Raw genomic sequence first — 23,731 nt, forward strand, 5'->3', positions numbered from 1 at the left:
TCTGGAAGGATGCAGCCGTCCTGGGGAAAGCTGCATGTGGACATGGCAACGCCTTTCAGTTTACTTTACCTTTGGGTCTTCCAACCTCATGGAAAGCCAGCACCAAGGAAATGGAGGGGTGGGTATTAGACATGCTGGTTGAAGGACGTCCCCTGTGGCCCAGTGGCTAAGACTCCACACTCCCAATGCAGGGGGCCCGGGTTCCATCCCTGGTCAGGGAGCTAGATCCCACATGCTGCAACTAAGACCCAGGGCAGCCAAATATATAAATAAATACTTTAAGAAAGAAAAGAAATGCTGGTTGATGTGGGAGAAGTCGAGAGGGACAGAAGTGTGAGGCCAGGAGGGTGGGCCTGAGCCCGGGGCAGGAAGACCAGCTGAGATGCCCCTGCCCTCTTAGTTCTAGGGCTCAGGCCCCAGAAAGGGGGTTAATTATATTTTTGCAGCCCACCTCATGGGCTTCCGGAGAGAATCCATGTTAATAACCAAGGAGGACAAAGTCCACAAAGGGACGTAATGGAGCTGGGGTTTTCCTTAGGGAGCGACTGCACCGCTTTCATTTCGGACGCTAAGGCACAGAGCCTCGGGCCTAACGAGAGCTTCAAGGATCTTTGAAAATGTTTAAGTCTTGGAAAAAAAATGATAGTCTGCAGATTATGGAAATAGCAATAGCAAAATCAAATTCCACAAATGATTAATTTATATATTCACTCTTCATTAATTGTTAAATTGAGTAGACATCAAAATCTCACTGCATTTGAAAACTGTTTGTACAGATAGATTTTTCTCATGTCACAAGAATTCACAAGTATGCCAGTGCCTGCCAGGAAATAACGGCTAATCGCAAGTTAAATGAGTGACTTACAGCGAAATCTTTTGTGTGTGTGGCCACATGGCTTGTAGAATCTCAGTTCTGAGACCAGGGATTGGACTGGACCCGGGCCACAGCAGTGAAACCCCAGAATCCCAACCACTAGGCTACCAGGGAACTCCTGAAACCCAAGCATTTTAAGAACAAAATCACTGGTCTTCCCCAGTGAACTCCATCCTGCCAGGGGATTGTCTGTTTCCAGAATCATTGCTACTTCTGCCTTTTTCTCTTTCTTACACATCATGAATACCAACCAAAAAAAAACAAACCTCAGTTTCTTTAAAGTGGAAAAACACAGAAGCTGACAATAGATTGAAAATCCTCTCATCTGCCGGTTGCATTGCAGGGACGTGGTGCTTTCAATGGGACAGCCAGTTCCTAAGACCAAAGTCACCTTTGGCTAATTTGCGTTTGTGGCTTTTCCAATCCTGTTTTCCCCCAACCCACCCCTGTGCCATCAAGGGAGAGCAGGTACTTTCCAAACCCACAGCTCACAAATGCCAGGGATTGTTGTTTTTAATGCTGTGTGTGTGTGCTCAGTCGTGTCTGACTCTCTGTGACCTCATGGACTGTAGTCCGACAGGCTCCTCTGTCCAGGGACTCTCCAGGCAAGAACACTGGAGTGGGTTGCCATGCCCTCCTCCAGGAGATCTTCCCCACCCAGGGATCGAACCCGGGTCTCCTATGCCTCATGCATTGGCAGACGGATTCTTTACCTCTTGACCTACCTGGGAAGCTCTTTGAATGCTGAGTCTCCATCATCGTCAAAGTCTCTTCTCTAAGTGACTTTACTCAGAAACGTCTCTCTCTCTCTCGAGGAGGTAAACACAGATGGGGTCACCTGCGCCCTCACCCTCAGCCCCTCACAGTCCAGGCTCTACTGGACCCACCCCAGGCTCCCGCAGAAAAGAGGAATTGGTCTCTGTCTAGAGCTCCTCTGTTCAAAAATTTCAGTTGCTTGAACGGTTTATTTTATCCAGCACGTTGATTAGTTAATGGTACTTGCAACAAAGCTTGTAGTTATTAATTAAACCATCTGAGTGAGCCCTCCAAAGACCATGAACAATCTGACTGGAAGCCAAGCTTCCTACAACAAGTTTTAAAACAGAAAAAAAAAAAAAAAAATGCAGGGCATGCAGGAGAACAAGGGTGACTCAGCTGTGTCGTAGGAAGGGCCCATGTCCCCACGAGGACAGGGGTGAGCTAAGGCCGCTGTCTGGAGGCTTGGGAGCTGGCCGCTGAAGAGCGGACGATCCAGGGGGGACACACAGCGGCACGACACTGAGGTGCTCCGGCAAAAGTGGGACAGAAAAGCGCCCTCCCTTTGTGCGTGCAAAGTCACTCAGTTGTGTCTGACTCTTTGCAACAATACGGACTATAACCCACCAGGCTCCTCTGTCCAAGGGATTCTCCAGGCGAGAATACTGGAGTGGGTTGCCGTTTCACTTAGACAAAGGCAAGTTAATGTTTCTGGGTCAAGTTCTTTCTGTTTGAATTTTAGGGCCCTGACAGAGCCCTAAATCAGACCAAAACAATTTTGAGGACTGAATGTGTTTGAAGGAATGCCATTTCCAATTCCATGACAAAGTTATTCTTAAGGAATAGCTGCTCTTTAAGACCAGGGACAAACCCCAGAGTCCGTTTGCCAGCGGGATGATCTATTGGAACCCATATTGCCACAGGAATTAACACTTCATTCCACGTCCCCCCTCCCCTCACACATGTACGGACAGCCTCCCCCACCATCAACATTCCCAGCAGAAGGTTCATTTCTTACAGCCCAGCCACCTACACTGACACATCATTGTCACCCAGGGGACAGAGCGTTCCTTAGATCCCCTGGAGGAGGAAATGGCAACCCGCTCCAGTACTCATTCTTGCCTGGAAAATTCCATGGGCAGAGGAGCCCGGCGGGCTACAGTCCATGGGCCACACGTCCCTTCCCACTGCAGTGCGTCCCCTGCACACGTTTGATCCCTCCGCGTGATTTGCCACTGCACTGAGTGGCAGCCTCAGGTGTCTTTCTGCTTATCTCCATGCATGGAGAGTTTACAGTTAGAAGGGAAAAAATATTTGAATTCTTTGGAGCAAAATTTAAGATGTAAAGCAGCTCCAAAAATTGTGAAACCTTTTAAAACTCCAACTTTAGTAAGTTTCTTGTAATTTTATGAACAAACTCTTGTTCACTGGGAGGGTGACTGGAAGTCCAGGCAAAAGATGATCTCAAATACAGTAGTTTCGTGTCCAGATGAAAAATATACCTTACCCCTTTGCAAAAAATGACACGCTTTTTGACCTAACAAATGGGTCTCCCTAAAACTGGGTTTTCACGAATCTTTGAATACCGGTAAAACTGACTACTAACATGGTAACATTTTCAGAGAACCAACAAGCCAAACCATTCCCCAGTTCTCAGAAGAACAATCTGAGACGTATTCGTTGGCTCTGTCATTTTGAAGATTTTATATGAAGAAAGCAAAGAGACACTCTCTCAGCTGCTTGTCTCTGTGCAGTGGACCAAGTGCTGGTCCAAGCTGATGGCCCCGTTTGCCTCCCATCCGTGGATGCTCTCCCAGCCAGCGAGTCCCCTGGGCCCTCCTGTCACAGAGAAGATCCAGCTTCAGCACGAGACACTCCTCCCAGGGAGGCTAGGTGATGGCCAGCGAGCAGAGGGCCTCTGCCTTCCTGTGCTCAGGAGTTTTGAAAGAAGAGGTACAGCTGATCTTACCCTGCCCCTCCCCCTGCCTACTCTGCAGCCTCCAAACAGATTGCTTTCCTCGGGTCATTTCTCTGCTATGAATGAGTTGCAGTTGAGGTTCTTAGGAGAACTCGGAGCAGAACGATCACTAAATGTTGTTGTTGTTCAGCCACTAAGTTGTGTCTGACTCTGCCACCCCATGGACTGCAGCACTCCAGGCTTCCCTGTCCTTCACTATCTCCTGGAGCTTGCTCAAACACATGTCCATGGAGTCAGTGATGCCATCTCATCCTCTCACCCTCTGTCACCCCGTTCTTCCCCTGCCATCAATCTTTCCCAGCATCAGTGAAGTGAAAGTTGCTCAGTCCTGTCTGACTCTTTGCGACCCCATGGACTTTACAGTCCATGGAATTCTCCAGGCCAGAATACTGGAGTGGGTAGCCTTTCCCTTCTCCAGGGGATCTTCCCAATCCAGGGATTGAACCAGGGGTCTCTCACATTGCAGGCAGATTCTTTACCAACTAAGCTATTCGGGAAGCCCTTCCCAGCATCAGGGTCTTCTCCAGTGAGTTGTCTCTTCATATCAGGTGGCCAAAGTATTGGAGCTTCAGCATCAGCATCAGTCCTTCCAGTGAATATTCAGAGTCAATTTCCTTTAGGATTGACCAGTTGGGTCTCCATGCAATCCAAGGGACTCTGAAGAGTCTTCTCCAACACCACAGTTCAAAAGCATCAATTCTTTGGTGCTCAGTCTTCTTTGTGGTCCGACTCGCACATCTGTACATGACTACTAGAAAAACCATAGCTTTGACTATATGGATCTTTGTCAGCAAAGTGATGTCTCTACTTTTGAATATGCTGTGTAGGTCAGTCATAGCTTTCCTTCTAAGGAGGAAGCATCTTTTAATCACTAAATAGGGCCCCATGATGCATTGGTCACATTCCATTACAAGAAAAACTCACACTACATACGTATGTGGTTAATGACGTGTTGTATTTGGTGTCAAGGTTTTGAAAGGCACTATTTTGACATTAAAATGTGTTCTTCTCTGTATTAATGGCCTGTCTTCTGAGTTTTCTCTTCAAGGCTTTCTAAATTTTCCTCTTTAGAACGAAGAAATCTGAAAGACCTATCATACCATTCTTTCTAGCAGCTCTAAATGGGAAACAAAGGCACCCATTAGTAATCTCTTACTGTTTCTATGCAATATAGCATAATTTAGCTTTACCTTAAAAATTGACTGTGGTCTCAAATCAGTAATTATTACCTCTAAAAATAAAGGAGTCTGTTTTCTTACATTGAAATATGCATATATATTTCTAGGTGAAAAAAATTAGTACTAGGTTTAAAATTTTTTCTTTATTGACAACTCAAATTTAGTCACTAGTATAATAAGAGGCTCTTTCTAGTATTTTAAAAGTTGATCCAGTAGAGCTCAAAGGAGTGTCTTAAGTCTATGAAACTTTGGCACTGACATCTTTTGACTTTTCTCCTTATCTACAGATAGTTTTATTTCTTAAAAGATGTGAACGTTAGTAAATTTCTACAAGCATCTTAGATGTAAAAATACTGAACTGGAACAATGTTCATTTCCATGTCAGTAGGAACGTAAGAACTGCCTTGAGGGCTCATATTTAAAAGTAATAGGAACACAAGTTAGTGGTTCCGAAATATACTTTTCCATAAAAAGGAACCACTTCTTACGGGCCCAGGGGAATGACACCTCAGGAAGAGCCTCCCATTTGGAGCCACCTGGCAATAGAGAGAGGACCTCTCCCTGACCACCTGCCCTCCTGTGTGCAGGGACCTCCCACCTCAGGAGCCCAAACTCTGCTTAGGCAGGATTCGGTTACTGTCTTTGTAATTGTAAACACCGGGTTATAAACTCTCACCTTGCAGCCTGCAGTTAAATGCCCTTTACCTATACTTTCAGGCTGGGCAAACATGCATTTCTGGTGGGACCATTTTAAGCCTGACGGGTGCACCAGACATCCCCCAGGGGAGGTCCAGTAGGCACTTGACATCGGAGTTTGGAGCTGGGGGCCAACGTCAGATAGAACCCACGGGCAACTTGAGCCTGGAGGAGCCCAGACACCCGGGATGGAGGGCCCGTCCCAGGGAGGGAGGCACAGAAGGAGTCCAGGTAGTATGGGAGCGGGCGAGGGGAAGCCCCCGGGGCCTGGTTGGAAGGGAAATCCCCGATGGGAGTGAAATGGAAAATGAGAATGGGTGAGGTGACAGGAACAGTGTCCCCGGAGGAGAGAGGGACGGAGGGCTGGCAGCTTCCAGGAGGAGGGAGAGGTTTTCAAGTTGGTGGACAAAGCGGGAAGAAAACGGGGACCACAGGGTCTGGGGCTCAGCTGGTGGCTGGCGCGGGGAGGGGGACTTCAGAGGGAGGCGAGCTATCCCGCCACCGGCCTTTTTAAGCACAGGGTGTCAAATGGTTTAAAAACCAGGGTGCGTTCAAAAGGAAGAGTTCGTTTCTCAACAATGAAACACAGAAATGGGTCCCTGCAGGTGGGGGAGTCCTGACTCCCTGCGTGAGTGAGGAGCGACCCCGTTCGCCCCTTCCCGTGGCCGGAGGGGCGGGGGAACGGGGTGGTGGGGGGTAGGGAATGCGAATCTGAAGGACGGAGGACCAGGAAGGGGTTTCAAGAGCTCCAGGTGAGGGCTGTGGCGGGGCCAGGGTCCCCTTAGGGGCCGAGGGGAGGGGCCAGCGCCGGAGCACCCCAGGGGGGTTGGGGGGGCAGGGGGAGGGGACGAGAGCCTGGGAGGTGGGGACGGGCCTGCCTGGTGCGGGCTCCCGGGGGCCGGGCAGCGCGACTGACACGGTCAGTGTCACCATCAGCGGCTCCGTCGCCCTGCCGTCTTGTGATCTATCACCACCACACACGCGCGCGCGCACCGCCACTACGTCCCGGCACGGCACGCGTGGCTCTCCGCAAACCTCTCCTGTGGCTCCAGGTGGCGGGTGTGGGGGCTCGGGGGGCTGTGGGCAGCGGCGCCTGGGGGCCTGGGGAGCGGCCCCGCCGTCTGAAGGCCCTCGAGCACCACCTTTCCGACCCGCAGAGGGGCGGAGCCGATACCTGGGGGCGGAGCCAATACTTGGGGCGGAGCCGACACCTGGGTGCGGAGCCGACACCTGGGTGGGGCTCCTCCCTCGCGGGGCAGAAGCCCCTGCAGGCAGCACTGGGGGAAGGTGGGGGGCGGGGTGCACGGGGTCGCTCCCCACTGCTCCTCACCCACGCGGGGAGTCTGGACTCCCTCCACTTGCGGGGACCCATTTCCGTGTTGCATTGTCGAGAAACGAACTCTCCTTTTTGAACGCGCCCTGGTGTTAAACCATCAGACATCCCGTGCTTAAGAAGGCCCCGGCGGGATGTGAAGTCTGCGCGCTGAGCGGCGCCCCCGCCCGGCCTCCTCACACCACCAAGCCACACCTGACACCTCGGGGCTGGGGGCTCGGCGTGTGCTCCTTCCCTCCCGTCAAAGGCCCGATCGGTCGTCTGAGAGCCGAGAACCCCGGCGCGCGCACTTACGCGTTCTCCTTCAGCGAGGAGAGGTAGGCCTCGGTGTCCGACTCAGGGATGTCCGAGTCGAGCCCCGACAGATAGCGGTAGACGTAGGAGAAGGTCCCGAAAGGGATGCGCGCGGGCCCGCCCTCAGGATCCGTGGTCAGGATCTCGCAGAGGTGCTTCATCGCAGTGTTCAGTGACTGGAGACGGCAGAGAGCAGGCGGGGAAACGGTTACCGCTGCGATGCGCTAAGACGGACAGCAAAGACAGCCGCCCACAGACACCTGGGTATAGCTACAGAAGTTCTCCCCCAAGTATGTTCTCGGCGGTCTAAATTAAGAACTACCGGGAATTTACAATCGCCACAAGAAAGAAAAAGAAAAGGGTTGATCAGGATGTAATTGGCCTGAAAAAGAGTTTGATTTCCAGATTCTCTCTCATGTTAAACGGGAATGACTCTTAGACAAGAGGAAGCCTCGATCTTATTGACGAGGGACAAGGCAACTTGCACACCAGTCCCTCTGGCCCCACAACATACCTCGAGACAGAGCAAACTCTCCCCAACTGGGCCACCCGTGGTGAGGGGGTGGGACTGGCAGGGCCCTGAGCAGGCTGGGGGCAGTGTCGAACCTGGGTCAGTAACCCCCTCAACACCACCATCCACCGGCATCCTTGACTTTCAGCCAGAACTCCTCCCTGCAAAACGTGGCACGAGCTTCCAGAACATTCCAGAGCATGCTGACCCTCCCCCATTCGACCCCTTCTAGTCACCAGGGCATGAGGGTGAGGGTCAGGGGAGCCCTGGCCCATGTCAAACACGCCCACGTCAAACACGTCTGTCTAGTCATGGCTATGGTTTTTCCAGTAGTCATGTATGAATGTGAGAGTTGGACTATAAACAAAGCTGAATGCCGAAGAATTGATGCTTTTGAACTGTGGTGCTGGAAGAAGACTCTTGAAAGTCCCTTGGACTGCCAGGAAATCCAACCAGTCCATCCTAAAGGAGATCAGTCCTGAATATTCATTGGAAGGACTGATGCTGAAGCTGAAACTCCAATACTGTGGCCACCTGATGTGAAGAACTGACTCATTTGGAAAAGACCCTCATGCTGGGAAAGATTGAAGGTGGGAGGAGCAGGGGATGACAGAGTATGAGATGGTTAGATGGCATCACTGACTCGATGGATATTAGTTTGAGCAAGCTCCAGGATTGATGATGGACAGGGAGGCCTGGCGTGCTGCAGTCCGTGGGGTCGCAAAGAGTCAGACACGACTGAGCGACTGAACTGAAGGCTTAAATCCCCAGCAGTTTTGCAAGATGGTAGGAAATCAGCCTTGGTGGGCATGTCTTTGCTGTGTTCGAGGCCCTTGTCCTGCCCTCAGGGAGCTGACACGGAGGGCTGCCACGGCGACGGTGGGGCCTACAGAGCGCAGACGCGAGCCTCTGGGACAGACCAGAGCCCTCCAGGGCAGCTCCTGAGGGAATGAAACGTGGGCTATGCTCACGAGGAAGAGAGAGCCAGGAAAACCCAGGTGGCCAGCTGCTGAGGACAGTCCCCCAAGGTGGGGGCGAGGCAGCAGGTGGAGGGGAGGTTACAGGTAGACCGAATGGATCAGAGCAACAGCCATGTGGAAGCGAGTCCCGCAGCTCAGGGACACACAGAGGGCCGGGGCCAGGCCTTAAACACAGTCATTATCCGGCCACCACCCAGCCACACGGCTCCTCTGAGGCACCAGTCGGGTGGCGGCAGAGGTCTGGTTCTCACCCAGAGGCTCAACTATTGGAGGACCCACTGCCAGCTTCCCGAGGGGGTGGGCAGAACTCACTTCCTGAGGCTATAAGACCACGAGGGGGACCGGCTTCTGGCCAGCTGCTGGCCAGAGCCCCCCTGAGCTCTGACGGGCTGCTGAAACAGGCCCTGATACAGGGCCTCCCTGAGGTCCTCTTACTACACACCAGCTTCGTCAACCACGAGGGGCTGGACCAGGGTCTCACAGTGAGCATCAGAGAGAAACCAGTGGTGCTTTCCACAGTGGGAGGAGCAAGGCAGGGGCACCGAAATGTGCCCAGAAAGTGCTAACGGCCTGGCATCACCACACAGCAGGAACCCTGAGAGATGGACTGGGCATCTCACTCACTCCTCATGGTGACCGTGCAAGATGGGGTCAAGGAAGCTGAGAGGCCAGGTCACTCGCCCAGGTGAGCCAGCTGGGACGGGAATCCAGCAGTCGGCATCCTGAGCCCAGCCCTGACCAGCACATCCCACCTCTGGGCTGGCTCGGGGAGCAGGTGGCAGGGGGTGACACACACCGGCCAGGGGTGAGCCTGGACCATGGGTGCACACTGCCCCCCGCCCCCGCCAGCTGCTGGGACTCGGGGTGTCTGCAAACCACCACCGTCCACCCTGACCCCGACCGATGGCCCCCGCTGAGACGGGATGACTGTGAGCGGACAACCCCACAGTCCTGACGTTCGCCCAGCTCTGGGGGTGAGGGGATGCTCTAGTTAGAAACAATGGTGGCGTTCATTTATTCATTTCTGCAGGGACCACCGCACGCACCGTCTCCCCGAAAGACCGTCCCCAGGGAGGACTGGGTGAACAGAGAGTTGTGTATTTTACAGGTTCCCTGCTTGAAATGTCTCAGAGACTAGTCACTCTGTTAGATCCTGCTGTTTGAGCCCACACACCGGATGACAGTCATCGAGGCGGGGCTGGGGGCCTACAGCAGAGCTGAGGGGTGGAGGAAGCTGGCATGGAGCCAGAGCAGACGCTCTTCTTCATGAATGCTGCTCCAGCGCTTCCGAGGAAGAGGTATTTTAGGGGGAAAAGAAAAATGCATCCAAACACGCTGGCCTCACTTCCCCCGCAAAGATGCGATGACATTACCAGTGCTAACATTTCCGACGCAGACTCGCAGCAGTTTCTATGTCCACAAGGACTCATTAGGCAACATGCCTGGCTTGGGAACTCTGTTCCCTACAACAGCTCTCTCACCCTAAGGGTCGTGGGTCCTAAGGCTACTTGCTTGCCAGCTACAAGGACCCATCTCCTGAGCAGTGGCCCCACTAACCCGCTGCTCGTTATTCTCTGGCTGGTGGTTGGTCCAAGAGGTGGCGGCTGCAATGTTGCCAGCCCAGCATGCACGCCTGAAAGTGTCAGTTGCTCAGTCGTGTCCGACTCTTTGTGACCCCGGGGACCATAGCCCTCCAGGCTCCTCTGTCCATGAGATTCTCCAGGCAAGGATATTGGAGTGAGCTGCCAGTTCCCTCCTCCAGAGGATCTTCCCGACCCAGGGATCAAACCTGCGTCTCTAACATCTTCTGCATTGGCAGGTGGATTCTTTACCGTCTGAGCCACCAGGGAAGCCCGTGCATGCCGAAGCCTCATCTCAGATGCGAGTGGAGACACAGAAGAGACCTGGCCTCCCGAGCACGTGCAGTGCTGGGCCCGTGGGTCCCTGCAGTCTCCGAGTTGCAGCTGCTGTCCCGACGACACCTCGATCCACCTTATCACCCCGACTGGGTCCCTTTTAGCTGCAGGGAATGAACAACATGGACCACACTCTGCCTGACCTTTTGAACACAGTCAGGACACGGTGGGGGCACTCGCTCCCGCCCTGCGGCCAGAGCTCCGGGGGGACACCCAACTCAATGTCGGGCAGTGGCACTGACCCCCAGGTCTCATTTTTAAAGAAGCGCCCCCCACCCCGTTTCACTTCCTTTCCTCACAAGCTTCCTCATTTACAGTGCGGGCCTGGGGCTCGTGGCCAGTGCCACGTTCTCGGATGTGAGTGAAGCCGGTGCCTCAGGCTGGAGGGACAGAGGGGCCAGCACGCCCAGCAACTGCTGACCCCACCACCCCCGGCCCCACAGAGTGGACGCTCAGCCGGGGTGCAGTGGGCAGGGGCAGCTGTCTCCTAGCTGGGAGGCAGTTGGTACATGAGCCTGTGGCCTGAGGCTCACAGGTGAGCATCTCCAGACGGGCTCCGGAGGCCCCCCTGGGAACCTGAACCAGGGGAGAGCATGGCCTGGAGGGGACCAGACGGGTGCTCAGAGACACCAGAGCCCATGGGCGGCCCGCAGCTGGGCGGGACGGGGGCCTGAGGCCTCCAGGGTGAATGCTGTTGGCAGGCTGGCACACAGTGTTTTAGGGAGCAGATCACCTTAGGACAGGGCTTTCCTGGTGGCTCAGACAGTAAAGCATCTGCCTGCAACGCGGGAGGCCCGGGTTCAATCCCTGGGTTGGGAAGATCCCCTGGAGAAGCACTCCAGAAGTCTCACCGGGAGAATTCCATGGATGGAGGAGCCTGGTGGGCTACAGTCCATGGGGTTGCAAAGAGTCAGACATGACTGAGCAACTTCACTTTCTTTCTTCTTTTCACTTTAAGGGTATAAAATGGTACGGAAGGGAAGGCCAAGGAGTTGTCACTCTCTGGGGCATGTCCCAACCGGTGGGCGGCACACTGCCTGGGCTACAGAGTCATCACAGGGGTCCCTCCACCCACCGTGTCCACCAGGAGCGGCGGCTCCGGAGCCTGTGGTTTGAGTTCGAATCCCACCCCGCCGCCTCCCCCTGCCCTCCGCTCCGCTCAGCCCTCCAGCCCACGGGTTCCGAGATCAGGGCTTTCCTCAGAGGGCTGCTTGGAGGATTAAAGAGAAAACAGACAAGGGCTCCAAACATTCCCACACCTGGTGAGAACACTGGAGACGACGGCCATCCATAAGCAGTACGTCCAGATGACACACGTGTATTTTCAGCTGTACACACGGAGGGACACTCCCATGAATGAGGAAGTTCAAAGATGAACCAGAGTTGGGGGAGTAGTTCGTCACTGCACTTTTCTCAGTCCTGTGCGGGGCAGCTGGGAAGGTGGGTTTGGTCCACAACGGTTTTGCTCTTGTTGTTCAGTCGCTCAGTCGTGTCCGACTCTTTGCGACCCCATGGACTGCAGGACACCAGGCCTCCCTGTCCATCATCTCCCAGAGCCTACTCAAACTCATGTCTATCAGATCGGTGATGCCATCCAACCATCTCATTCTCTGTCGCCCCCTTCTCCTCCTGTCTTCAATCCTTCCCAGCATCAGAGTCTTTTCCAGTGAGTCAGTTCTTTACATCAGATGGCCAAGTATTGGAGTTTCAGCTTCAGCATCAGTCCTTCCAACGAATATTCAGGACTGATTTCCTTTAGGATGGACTGCTTTGGTCTCCTTGCTGTCCAAGGGACTCTTAAGAGTCTTCTCCAACACCACAAGTTTGAAAGCATCAATTCTTCAGTGCTCAGTCTTCCTTATGGTCCACTTTCAACTTTTTCATATTATAAAAAAGATCTCCATACTTAGAAAAAAACAGATGAAAAATGTTGACCCACCTCTTAGGACATTGATGGGACAGCAGAAATGTAAGCTGAAGGTCACAACACAGACTTGTGGTCATCTCACCCAGCGACCATGCACCTTGGGAGACAGGCCCTCTGCCCATGGCCGAGGCTCCTGGGGCAGAGCCCCCTGATGCTCTTGCTCCCATGCCCTGCCCCCAGTCACATCTGAAGCTTGCACTCGAGAACCAGAGCAGCACTTGGGGCTCAGAGGATATACCAGATGTCGCCCGTGGGGTGTCAAGATCCCCTGGCACTCAGAGCAAAGCCCACACCAAGCTGCAATCGACAGACATCCATGGAAGGAATGAGACATATGGCTTGGAAATCTCAGAGAAGGTTCCAGTCTTTGCAGAGGACTCAACCCATCCAACTAGAGAGACTCCAAAGAGATCCTGAAAAGCCACAAGCCAAGAGACACCACAGGTGGGGCAGCCAGAGTTGCTGCGTCACAGTGAGGCAGAGTGACCAGATTCCAGCTTCACGGCAGTCCTGCGTGCGAAGAAGTGGACTGCAGTGATCCACGAGGAATTCCTCCTCCTCATCCTGCTTCAGTTCTTCACTGGCTCCTTTCTGAACGTTTCCTTCTTCTAAGCATAAAGACAAGTGCTAAGGTGCCAATCTGCCTGAAGAGCCATCTCCCGGAAATCACAGCGCCAGGCTTTTGGGACGTCTCCAAGCTGTCCCACCAACACGGGCATCGGTGGGTCAACAGAGCACACGTCCCCTTGGGGCTGGCCCATCACGGCCCCCGTGGCACACAGCTAGCCCTGCCCTGGGTTTTTTTGGGGGGGCAGGCCAGGACGGAGAGGGCACCCCAGGCTCTGAACTCTGCCTGGCAGAGGAGCAGGGGACTTTCGCACCTGAACCCCCTCCCCAGGGTCGGCTCCCTGCAGAGAAATAGGAGAGAGTCAACGGCCCACAGCAAAGACTCAGGGCCCAGGCGGCTTAGTCAGGGGCCAGTGCCGGACCCCCACGGGCTGACGGGCTGACGGGCTGAGCGACACGTTAAGGGAAGAAGAGAGAAGCGAGTGTGCTCCTTCCCTGTCACTTGCCCAGACTTCAGTCCGGAAGGGAAGCTCCATCCTTAACAAATGTCTCCATCTAGCGTCACGCCTCACACACGGCTAAGAGGCCTCCTCTTGCAAAACACGAGCTGGTCTGGTTTGAAATCTAGCGCCTGATTCTCCTGAGTTGGGAGGGAGCACTTACAAAGATGGATTCCCCCAAAGATGAAATATTCTGATTTCCCATCTTTATAAAAATCTAAGCCTCATAAACCAAGTTTAGAGGAATAAACCATCAAATCAAATATTAGGTATTCATTTTATGTTATTAAAATCTCCCTTTCCAGGAGCTCCGGATGAACAAAGCCACATAAAATTTCCTCCAGTAACTAAATGCATCTTTGTCCTTCTCAGTGACACCCCGCTGTGATTCTCCTCAGTGGCCTCGGAGCCCAGAGACAGGTGGCAACTGGGTCTGGGTTGTCCAGCCCAGGGCTGACGGGAAACACCACCTGTGGGCATGGACACCACAAAAGGGAGCAGCCAGCCTGACTCCTGACTTTTCTGGGGTTTCCGAGTTTCTCACTGGGGCCATGAACAGAGGTGGTAAAGGGCACGATATTCGCAGAGCAGGCACTACATAGCAGAGGGGTGGGGCAAATGAACCATAGCGTCTACAGCCAGGCAGAGGAAAAAAGAGAAATCGAATTTGGAATCAAAGAAAAGTTCCAGAAGATTAGTAACAACATAAAGCTAAAACCAGCTAAAATTAAATCAAGTATCTCTTGGGGGTCCATATGCGCTCAACGGGAAGCAGGAGCTCAGGGCAGCCGAGGCTTGACGCGGAGGGCAGTGCAGGGATAGGATGGAAGGTTAGCTGCAGGCGCTTAGCTGTCAGTGGTCCTGTGAAGTAGTGTCAGACGAAGTACTTCTAAAGAGTTAAAATGGAATCAAAGAGGCTTGTGCGGGGACCCAAGATGAGGGTGCCCCGTGAAGCAAGGACTAAGGAGTAGCCAGGTATGTGCTCTGGGGTCCAAAGACTCAAGGGACGGGGTTGCACGCCTGGTCTCCGCGGTAAAGGGAGCTGGCTCTCTTCTCAGCGCTTTTCTTCACACACTGAAAGTGGACTTGACCCCTGTGTTTCACGTGGCGACTCAAATTCTAGAGCTGAAGACAGGCTCTAGATTTCCAGCCCTTCCCCACCAAACCCACTGCCCTTCTCAGTTCACAGACTGGAGGGATGTCTGTGTCTTCGGTCCTAAACCCGTATGGGTTATACTTCTTAACATCAGCAAGATATCTGCTTTAAGTTACTAATAATCGATTTTAACTGCTTTAAGTTACTAATAATAGATTTTAACTAAAATAGAAGATAATTTTATTCCTTTTTGTACAGGAGGGAAACCTATCAATTTGTCAAATGATGTATAGTTTAATAAAAGTCATTGATGCATTCTCTTCTAAACACTAAACACATTTTCACAGTATCTACATATTTTATCTACTGTTAACATCTTTTACATTGAGGCACTCATAAGTATTTAACTTCTGTAAGTTAAAGTAACTACAAGCCTAAAATATAATAAGCATCTGAAAAAAATTGCCTAAGACAAAATGACTAAAGTCATGAGAGTTACTAAAGTGAGAGTGTTCTTACAGTTGCTGAAACACCTAAATTATTTGGATGGTAGGCCCATGATCACTCAGAATTATTAATAGGCTATTTGTAGGTACGTACCCCACCAAGCATGCTGCATCCAAGTGCTAAAAATTTTATCCACTCGATTTTGTCTTCGCAAGGATCCAGCTGCAGGAGAGCTCTGAATTTTTCTACAGGCAGGCACAAATTTTTCCATTTCTGCTCAAGATCTGCTAAGTCCACATATTCCTTGTGGCTACACTATTTGGAAAACACAGCATGACATAACCGATGTTAAGTTGAGGACCCAAGAACTCACATAATGCTTGCAAAGACTTAAATAGAGTACCTATCCCTGTTCAAAGATGAACTCTGAATTCACTACACCGTTAGCCCACCACTAGGGGAGGGGAGGGGGGTTGGGTTGTGTGTGTGCCGTGGGAGCTGGGGTGCATGAGCAGGGAAGCGGAGGGCAGGGTGGTACTGGGAACTAGAGACTGGCAACAAGTTACCTCTTGAGAGAAAAAAGGACTGTGAAGTGAACACGGCATCATGTTACGACTTAATGAAATGAGCACACGGACGTGAGGAGCCTGATTGTCTGTCTGTCTGTCTGTAACACTTCACAACACAAATAAACTTCAACAGACCAAATGAAATCCAACTCTGCATCATGCTGACAGTTAAACGGGAGAAATTTTAACCCAGAAAATAAATGTATTCCTTCTACTATTTTAAGACAAGTTGATGAAAAATAGGTGACTTCTGTGATCTGCTAGCAGTATTCTGCGTGGAAGAGCTTTGAGCAATTTTCTCGTGTCTTTCCCCAGATTACCTCTCCCTTTCTGTGGTTATTCGCTTTCCCTTAAGCAAGAAAGCCATGGGAGAATCCCATGTGTAGAAGTCAGCACCCTGGTCAGGAACACATAATGGGGACAAGCTACTTTAAAACTCAGGGCTCTACCACTGATCTCAGTTTTGGCAATACGGCCGGATCATTCCGATAAAACACACTTTCTACGAACTCTGCAAGTGAGCTGGTGGGTCTCGAGGGCTTTCAGGAGGGCTGGAAACCAAATACCCCTTCAGATGAAGAAGGTGGCAGCTTATCATGTTTAGCATAGTTTTTAAACTCATATTTCAAAAAGTATCTTGCAAACCCCATGTCTGAAATTCCATATTTTCAAACCTTTCTTTTTGGTCCAACAGCCTCTTGCATCTTAATGCAAGTACTTAAAAAAAAGAAAATGTATGTCTATATAATTGTGAACAGTGATCTTGGGTTCTTTAAACCAGAGGAAGGTCACTGAATTCAAGATTCCCTCCTTGAGAATAAATTTCAAAGGTTCCCTGCAGGGGACACAGGGCTGTGGATAGATGACCATGGAGGTCTTGAAGCTTTATCTCAAGCTCAGCTGACTGATCACAGACTCTGATACCTGCTTATGCAAAACTTTAAGGAGTCCTTGAGTCAGGCCTGTGTCTGTTTTCTGAGTGGCCATGGGCATTTCGATTCTGTCCTTCACAGGCAGTGGATCTCCTCTTGACAAAGCTGAAAAATACCTGAAACAACAACAGACATCTCTGAAGCTTCATCGACACATGCTGTTGTTGTTCAATCGCTCAGTCGTGTCCAACTCTTTGCAACCACATGAACTGTAGCCCTCCAGGCTCCTCTGTCCGTGGGATTCTCCAGGCAAGAATACTGGGGTGGATTGCCACTTCTTTCTCCAGCGGATCTTCCCAACCCAGGGATTGAACCCACATCTCCTGCACTGACAGGCGGATTCATCGACACACAAGCAGCCCTCAAATTCAGGCACTTTCATCACCGACCCCAGAGGGAGGCCGTGACGAGGGAGGACCGGGCTGGGGCCCCTGGCCTGGGCTCCCCTCTTGGCTTCTCCACTCAGCTCTTGGACTGCACCTTCTCCTGTGCCTCAGTTTCCCTGTCTGCACAATAGGGACAACGGCAGCTCCAGACTCAGGGACCCCCCGGCTGGCATGCCTGGGGGTCTCCAATAACATGTGCTTTTACCAACCAAACACCCATCCGGGGCCAGAGACGCTGCCAGAGGAGGTGGAGGTCAGGGCCCCATATGAACTCAAGTGCAAGGTCGCGTGCAAGGTCATGCCACTTGGACAGTTGCAGACTTGGCCCTGCCGCTTTTTGAGGGGCAGGATTTCAAGCATCTCTGCCTATTCAGGTCTGAGAAACCCCCTGGAGCAGGGAAGTCACCTGATTGGCTGAGTCAGGTGCTGACATTCCCTACCCTTCACTTTTCCTGCTTGGTACTTTTTTATCCCCTTAATTATTCCTTTCTGGGACGTGGATATGGCTGCTAATCCTGGGAACAAGCAGGGCGTGGAGAGAGTTTGGGGCAACAACTCAGGAAGGGGTGCACATCGAGTTTCTTGTGGGAGGGGGAGGGGTGCCACGTGGGGTCTCTGCAAAACTCTCCCCCGGGGCGTGTGTCAGTGCAGACCGGCTCCTGAAACAATGCCATTTGCTGCCCACATCACTCTCCCACCATCAAAGAAATGATATGCCCAGGAAAATAAAACACCAAACCATCCAGGGTCACGGGAATAATATAAAAGATACGAAAAACTGTGGTTACCCAAGGGGAAATGTGGAGAGAAGGGATAAACTGGGAGACTGACATACACCCACTACTACATAAAAATATATATAACAAGGACCTACTGTATAGCAAAGGGACTCTACTCAGGATTCTCTAAGAACCTATAGGGGTAAAGGGTGCTTCCCAGGTAGCTCAGATGATAAAGAATCTGCCTGCAATGCAGAAGACCTGGATTCGATCCCTGGGTTGGGAAGATCCTCTGGAGAAGGGAATGGCTACCCACAACAGCATTCTTGCCTGGAAAATTCCTTGGACAGAGAAACCTAGCAGGCTATATAGTCCATGGGTCGCAAAGAATTGGACACAACTGAGCGACTAATCGGAGAAGGCAATGGCACCCCACTCCAGTACTCCTGCCTGGAAAATCCCATGGATGGAGGAGCCTGGTGGGCTGCAGTCCATGGGGTCGAGACTGAGCGACTTCACTTTCACTTTTCACTTTCATGCATTGGAGAAGGAAATGGCAACCCACTCCAGTGTTCTTGCCTGGAGAATCCCAGGGACGGCGGAGCCTGGTGGGCTGCCGTCTATGGGGTCGCACAGAGTCAGACACGACTGAAGTGACTTAGCAGCAGCAGCAGCAGAGCGACTAATACAAACACATACCTACATATGGGTAAAGAATCTTAAAAAAAATGGATATATATATAACTGAATCACTTTTCTATACACTCGAAACTAAAAAAGCACTGTAAATAAACTCTATTCCAATAAAAATTTTTAGATATGTGAATAATTAGAAACATCTCAGAACATGTAACAAAGTGTAGGTAAATAGACATTCAACAGACTAAAAGGAATTTTATATCTCACACCCTTTTTCTCTCTCCACCCCTCAAATTCAATTTTGTTTTCATGCTTTTAGGACAAATACAGTCATATTTCGTTAACTTGATAGTTTGAGGGAAAGTTAAGAGGCAGGCAGCTGTGAGTTAGACAAATGTAGATCCGAAGACCTAAAGGGCCAGGCTGGGGGAAGGGTGCTTCATGTGACCATGTTAATCCTAATTGGGGTTTTCATCTATTGTCACCCTGCTTATTTAACTTGTATGCAGAGTACATCATGAAAAATGCTGGGCTGGATGAAGCACAAGCTGGAATCAAGACTAGGGAGAAATATCAATAGCCTCAGATATACAGATGACACCACCCTTATGGCAGAAAACAAAGAAGAACTAAAGAGCCTCTTGATGAAAGCGAAAAAGAGTGAAAAAGTTGGCTTAAAGCTCAACATTCAAAAAACTAAGATCATGGCATCTGGTCCTGTCACTTCATGGCAAATAGATGGGGAAACAATGGAAACAGTGACAGACTTCATTTTGGGGGGCTCCAAAATCACTGTGGATGGTGACTGCAGCCAAGAAATTAAAAGACGCTTGCTCCTTGGAAGAAAAGCTATGACCAACCTAGACAGCATATTAAGAATCATCAGTTTGCTGACAAAGGTCTGTAGAGTCAAAGCTATGGGTTTTCCAATGGTCATGTACGGATGAGAGGGTTGGACCATAAAGAAGGCTGAGTGCCAAAGAATTGATGCTTTTGAATTGTGGTTCTGGAGAAGACTCTTGAGAGTCCCTTGGACTGTAAGGAGATCCAACCAGTCCATCCTAAAGGGGATCAGTCCTGGGTGTTCATTGGAAGGACTGATGCTGAAGCTGAAAACGCCAATACTTTGGCCACCTGATGCAAAGAGCTGACTCATTGGAAAATACCCTGATGCTGGGAAAGATTGAAGGCAGGAGGAGAAGTGGGCGACAGAGGATGAGATGGTTGGATGGCATCACTGACTTGATAGACATGAGTTTGAGCAAGCTCTGGGAGTTGGTGATGGATACGGAGGCCTAGCGTCCTGCAGTCCATGGGGTCGCAAAGATTCAGACACAACTGAGCGACTGAACAACCACCACCCAGATTATTCCTCATCAGTCATCAGAGCAGGCCCCAGGCTCGGGGCAGCCTCTAGAGCAGTGCCCCCTCCCCAAGAAGGCACGGGCAGTGCCTGGAGGCCCCGTTGGTTTTCACAGCTGGGGCTGACTGGTATTACTGGCACCTGGTGGGTGCAGGTCAGCAGGCTGCTAAGGGCCTACACAGGACAGCCTCACACTCCTCCAGGGAGCTTTTGGTGACTGCAGCCAAGAAATTAAAAGACGCTTGCTTCTTGGAAGAAAAGCTATGACCAACCTAGACAGTGTATTAAAAAGCATCATTTTGCTGACAAAGGTCTGGATAGTCAAAGCACCATCAGAGCCAGGGTGGAGGAGCCCTGCTTGAGCGGCCAGGCCAACTTATGTCACATGCACAGAAGGCGCACGTGAGCAAAAGCCTTTAGGGCTCAATGACATAATCAGGTGCAGCCAATGGGCTGCGGAGTCACAGCAGAGTCTGGGAGCCAGGCTGGCCCACCTTTGCCTCCTGACAACCTCGTCTGACAAGAACCCTCCCGTGAGTGCCTGCTAGAGCCTTCCGCAGCAGTCACTTCCACACGCATCCTGGCTCCCTGCTTGGTTTCTCGTTGTTTTTCCTTCCTATCGTGGTCCTTGTGTCATAGGCTATTTCTTCTCCTGCCTTGTCTTAACCCCAATTGTTACAAAATCTTTCAAAGACCACTTTACGTTCTCCTGAACAACATCTCTGCCTAACAGACTCTGTTCTGAGTGAGCAGAGACACGTGAACAATGCCTGCTTTTTCTCCTCAACTCCAAAATTGTTCTTAAAAATGAAATTAGTGGCATGGAACATTCAGAAGGTTCTTGATTAAGCCTTTTCAATTAAAGTGAAGCTTAAAAGCGCTGCCTCTAAAGTGTTACCAAATATAACATTCCAAGAAGAAAAAAAAAAAATCTTGGAAGGTTTGGTAAAATATGAATAAACTCTTTTGAAACAGCTGTATCTTTTATTTAGGCTTGAATAATGGTTAAAACCAGAGTCCACAGACTTCCCTGGTGGCCCAAGGGATGGGAATCTGCCTGCCGATGCAGGAGACACGGGTTCAGTCTCGGGTCTGGGAAGATCCCACATGCCACAGAGCAACTAAGCCCATGCACCACAACTACGGAGCCCATACTCTACAGCCCAGGAGCCGCAACTACTGAGCCCAAATGCTGCAGCTACTGAAGCCTGTGCGCCCTAGCGTCTGTGCTCTGCAGCGAGAGGCCACCCCAGTGAGAAGCCTGAGCACAGCAACTAGAGAGTAACCTCCGCTCTCCACATCCAGGGAAAGCCAGTGTACAGCAACAAAGACTCAGCATAACTAAAAAGAAAAAAACAGATAAATAAAATGAATTATTAAAAAAAAAACCCAGAGACCACGATTTGGGGCAAGAACCTTTAAAGAGTCTTTCAGAAGCATTTGTCAGAGGTAAAGTACTGGGTAACCAGCAGCCTCGTCTGGTAGGAGCAGTGAGGGCCCCAAAGATACCCTGGCCCTGATCCCAGAAGCTGCGGATCTTATTTTACATGGCAACAGGGAGTTTGCATGTATTTTGAGCAAATACTTGCTCAAAGTTTCTCATGTATTTGAGAGAGGATTTTGAGCTGGGAACACCATCCAGGACTATCTGGATGGTTCCTAAATGCAATCACAAGTGTTCCTAGAGGAGGGAGGCAGAGGTATATGTGAGAACGCCACAGTGCTGGCAATGGAGGAAGGACCCAGGAGCCCAACAACACAAGGAATGCAGCTCCAGAAGCTGGAAAAGGCAAGGGGAGGGGTCGAATTCTCCCTAGAGTCTCCAGAGACAGCAAGTGAAAGTCAAAGGCGCTCAGTCGTGTCCGACTCTGTGACCCCATGGACTATACAGTCCATGGAATTCTCCAGGACAGAATACTGGAGTGGGTAACCTTTCCCTTCTCCAGGAGATCTTTCCAACAACCCAGGGATCGAACCCAGGTCTCCCACAGTGCAGGCAGATTCTTTACCAGCTGAGAGCAAAGCCCCGGCAATATCCTGAGTGTAGCCTGGTGAAACTGATTTTGGACTTTCGGCTTCCAGAACTGTGAGAACAGAGATGTTTGTTGTTTTAAGCCATCACATTTGGTGGTTATCTGTTACAGCCATCCTAATAATAATTCACTTTGGTCATACAATTCATAGAGAAGTTCAGCAAAATTTGACACTCTCATTACTAAAAAAAAAAAAAAAAAGTTAAATTTCTACTGATTCTTGTGACCACAGATTTGAGTTTCTGAATCTGAGTCTGTTTACTGCAAAAGGACAAAGAGCTTTCCTGTAAAAGCATCACGATTTATTTTAATGATTCTAAAGTCTGCTGGGGCAAAGAATCCTCCTACCAATGTAGGGGACGCAAGAGACTCGGGTTCAATCTCTGGGTAGAGATCTCTGCCTGGAGAAGAAATGGCAACCCACCCCAGTATTCTTCCTGGAAAATTCCACGGACAGAGGAACCTGGTGGGCTACAGTCCAGAGAGTCACAAAGAGTCGGACACAACTGAGCAAGGCTGAGTGCGCGCGCGCTCGCACACACACACACACACACACACACACACACACACACACAAAAGGTCTGTTGACTTGTGACTTTAAAAGTATTGATAATCTGTTCCTGGAAATGGTTAGAATGTTTGCTGCAAGAAACTGTCAAGTCTCTTGTGCTGTGAACTATGATGGACAGTTTAACCTTACTGCATTCTTGGGATGTTTACTCTAACTGGAGCCAGTCCCTCTGGTTCCAACAAACTCAACAAGTACCTAATCCTGGGGGATTCTCTGATGACAAGGAACATAAGCGTAAGATTTCTCTTTGTAAAATCATTTCACAAGTAAAATAAAGGGACTGTGACAGTTTGACTTTTATAACACAATGCAAAACCTTTTTATCCCGTGTTATTCAGTCTACCTGCATAAACACCACTCTCTAAGAATGGAGGTGTCACTACGTAGATAAATGGACATTGTGCAGTAATTTCTGGTCTCATGGTCAATAATGCATGATGTTTCCTAGACAGATACTTAGGTGTAGATGCCACCGATGTTAAGTTCTATCGGTACTCGGTCTGTGTCCTGAGGGTTGGACCACTGGTCCAGGTAGGAGGGTTCACTAGGCACGATTGGACATGCCGACGGGCCGGCTCTTGCAGGTGCTGGCCCAAGGAGGGCTGGCCCAAGGAGGGCTTACCCCGCGGACCACTGGAGCACGTCGGCGGGCTGGGTGCGGATCGCAGCCTTGGTGAACTGCTTTAGGATGTCCGGCAGCTCGGGGGGGATGTGGATCTGCTGCGCGCAGAACATCGTGTCGGGAAGCGGCATCGCTCTCCGCAGACCAGAACCAAGCTGGAAGAACCAAGGTGTGCTGAGGGGGGGGAAGGGGGAGAAGAAGGGCGAATCGGTCAGCCTGGGGAGCGCGGGAGACGTGCCTGCCAAGGGGCTCCGGGGCCGGGGTCCCAGGTCCCGAGTTTAGAGCCTGGCCGGGGCCGGTGGTCTGGGGGTGTGGGTCCCGGATTCGGAACCAGGTCGGGGTCCCGGAGTTAAATTGGGCCAGGCCAGGCCGTCCGTGTCTCCCTGGGTTTGGAGTGGGGCGCGGACTGGGGCGGGGGGTCTCGGGTTTGGAGGCGGGCCAAGGGTCCGAATTTCCGAGGCGCGGGCGGCGGCGAAGGGATCTTACCGCTCCTCCGCAGGCTCCTCTGAAAATGAGGGCCAACTGCCCTTCCTAATTGTCGCGCAGCGGTAACCAGGCAACCGAGACGCGCGCGTGGGCTCCGCCCCTCTGGCGTCGCGCAGGCGCACACGCCTCGAGCCGGGATTGGCCGCTTGTGCTGGTCTGGTGTCCCGGGAGCGATGTGCTTGCTCAGTCTGGCTTCGGCGCCCGCTTTGCGTAAACGGGTAGTTTACAGATGCACTAGCGGAACATTTCAATTAAAATAAGAGGACGTTTGGATCGATTTCTCACTACCAACTGTGAGCGGCGAATTCGAAAAATGCCCTCCTTTCCTTTGCACTGGCTCGGTGAAGCTTTGGAACGA

At 51.2% G+C, this 23,731-nt stretch overlaps 1 protein-coding gene across 1 annotated transcript; it reads right to left on the minus strand.

The window, feature by feature from the left end:
• Nucleotides 1-4,544: 4,544 nt before the first annotated feature.
• ROPN1L (rhophilin associated tail protein 1 like) lies at nucleotides 4,545-23,724 on the minus strand. Its single transcript, NM_001075717.2, is given in 6 exon segments — nucleotides 4,545-4,725; nucleotides 7,110-7,285; nucleotides 15,207-15,368; nucleotides 16,547-16,670; nucleotides 22,888-23,061; nucleotides 23,374-23,724. Coding segments are annotated over 5 exon segments (657 nt in total). The 5' UTR covers nucleotides 23,019-23,061; nucleotides 23,374-23,724; the 3' UTR covers nucleotides 4,545-4,661.
• Nucleotides 23,725-23,731: the final 7 nt, after the last annotated feature.

This window comes from Bos taurus, chromosome 20 (assembly GCF_002263795.3).
Source record: "Bos taurus isolate L1 Dominette 01449 registration number 42190680 breed Hereford chromosome 20, ARS-UCD2.0, whole genome shotgun sequence".
In the NCBI taxonomy this organism is placed as follows: Eukaryota; Metazoa; Chordata; class Mammalia; order Artiodactyla; family Bovidae; genus Bos; species Bos taurus.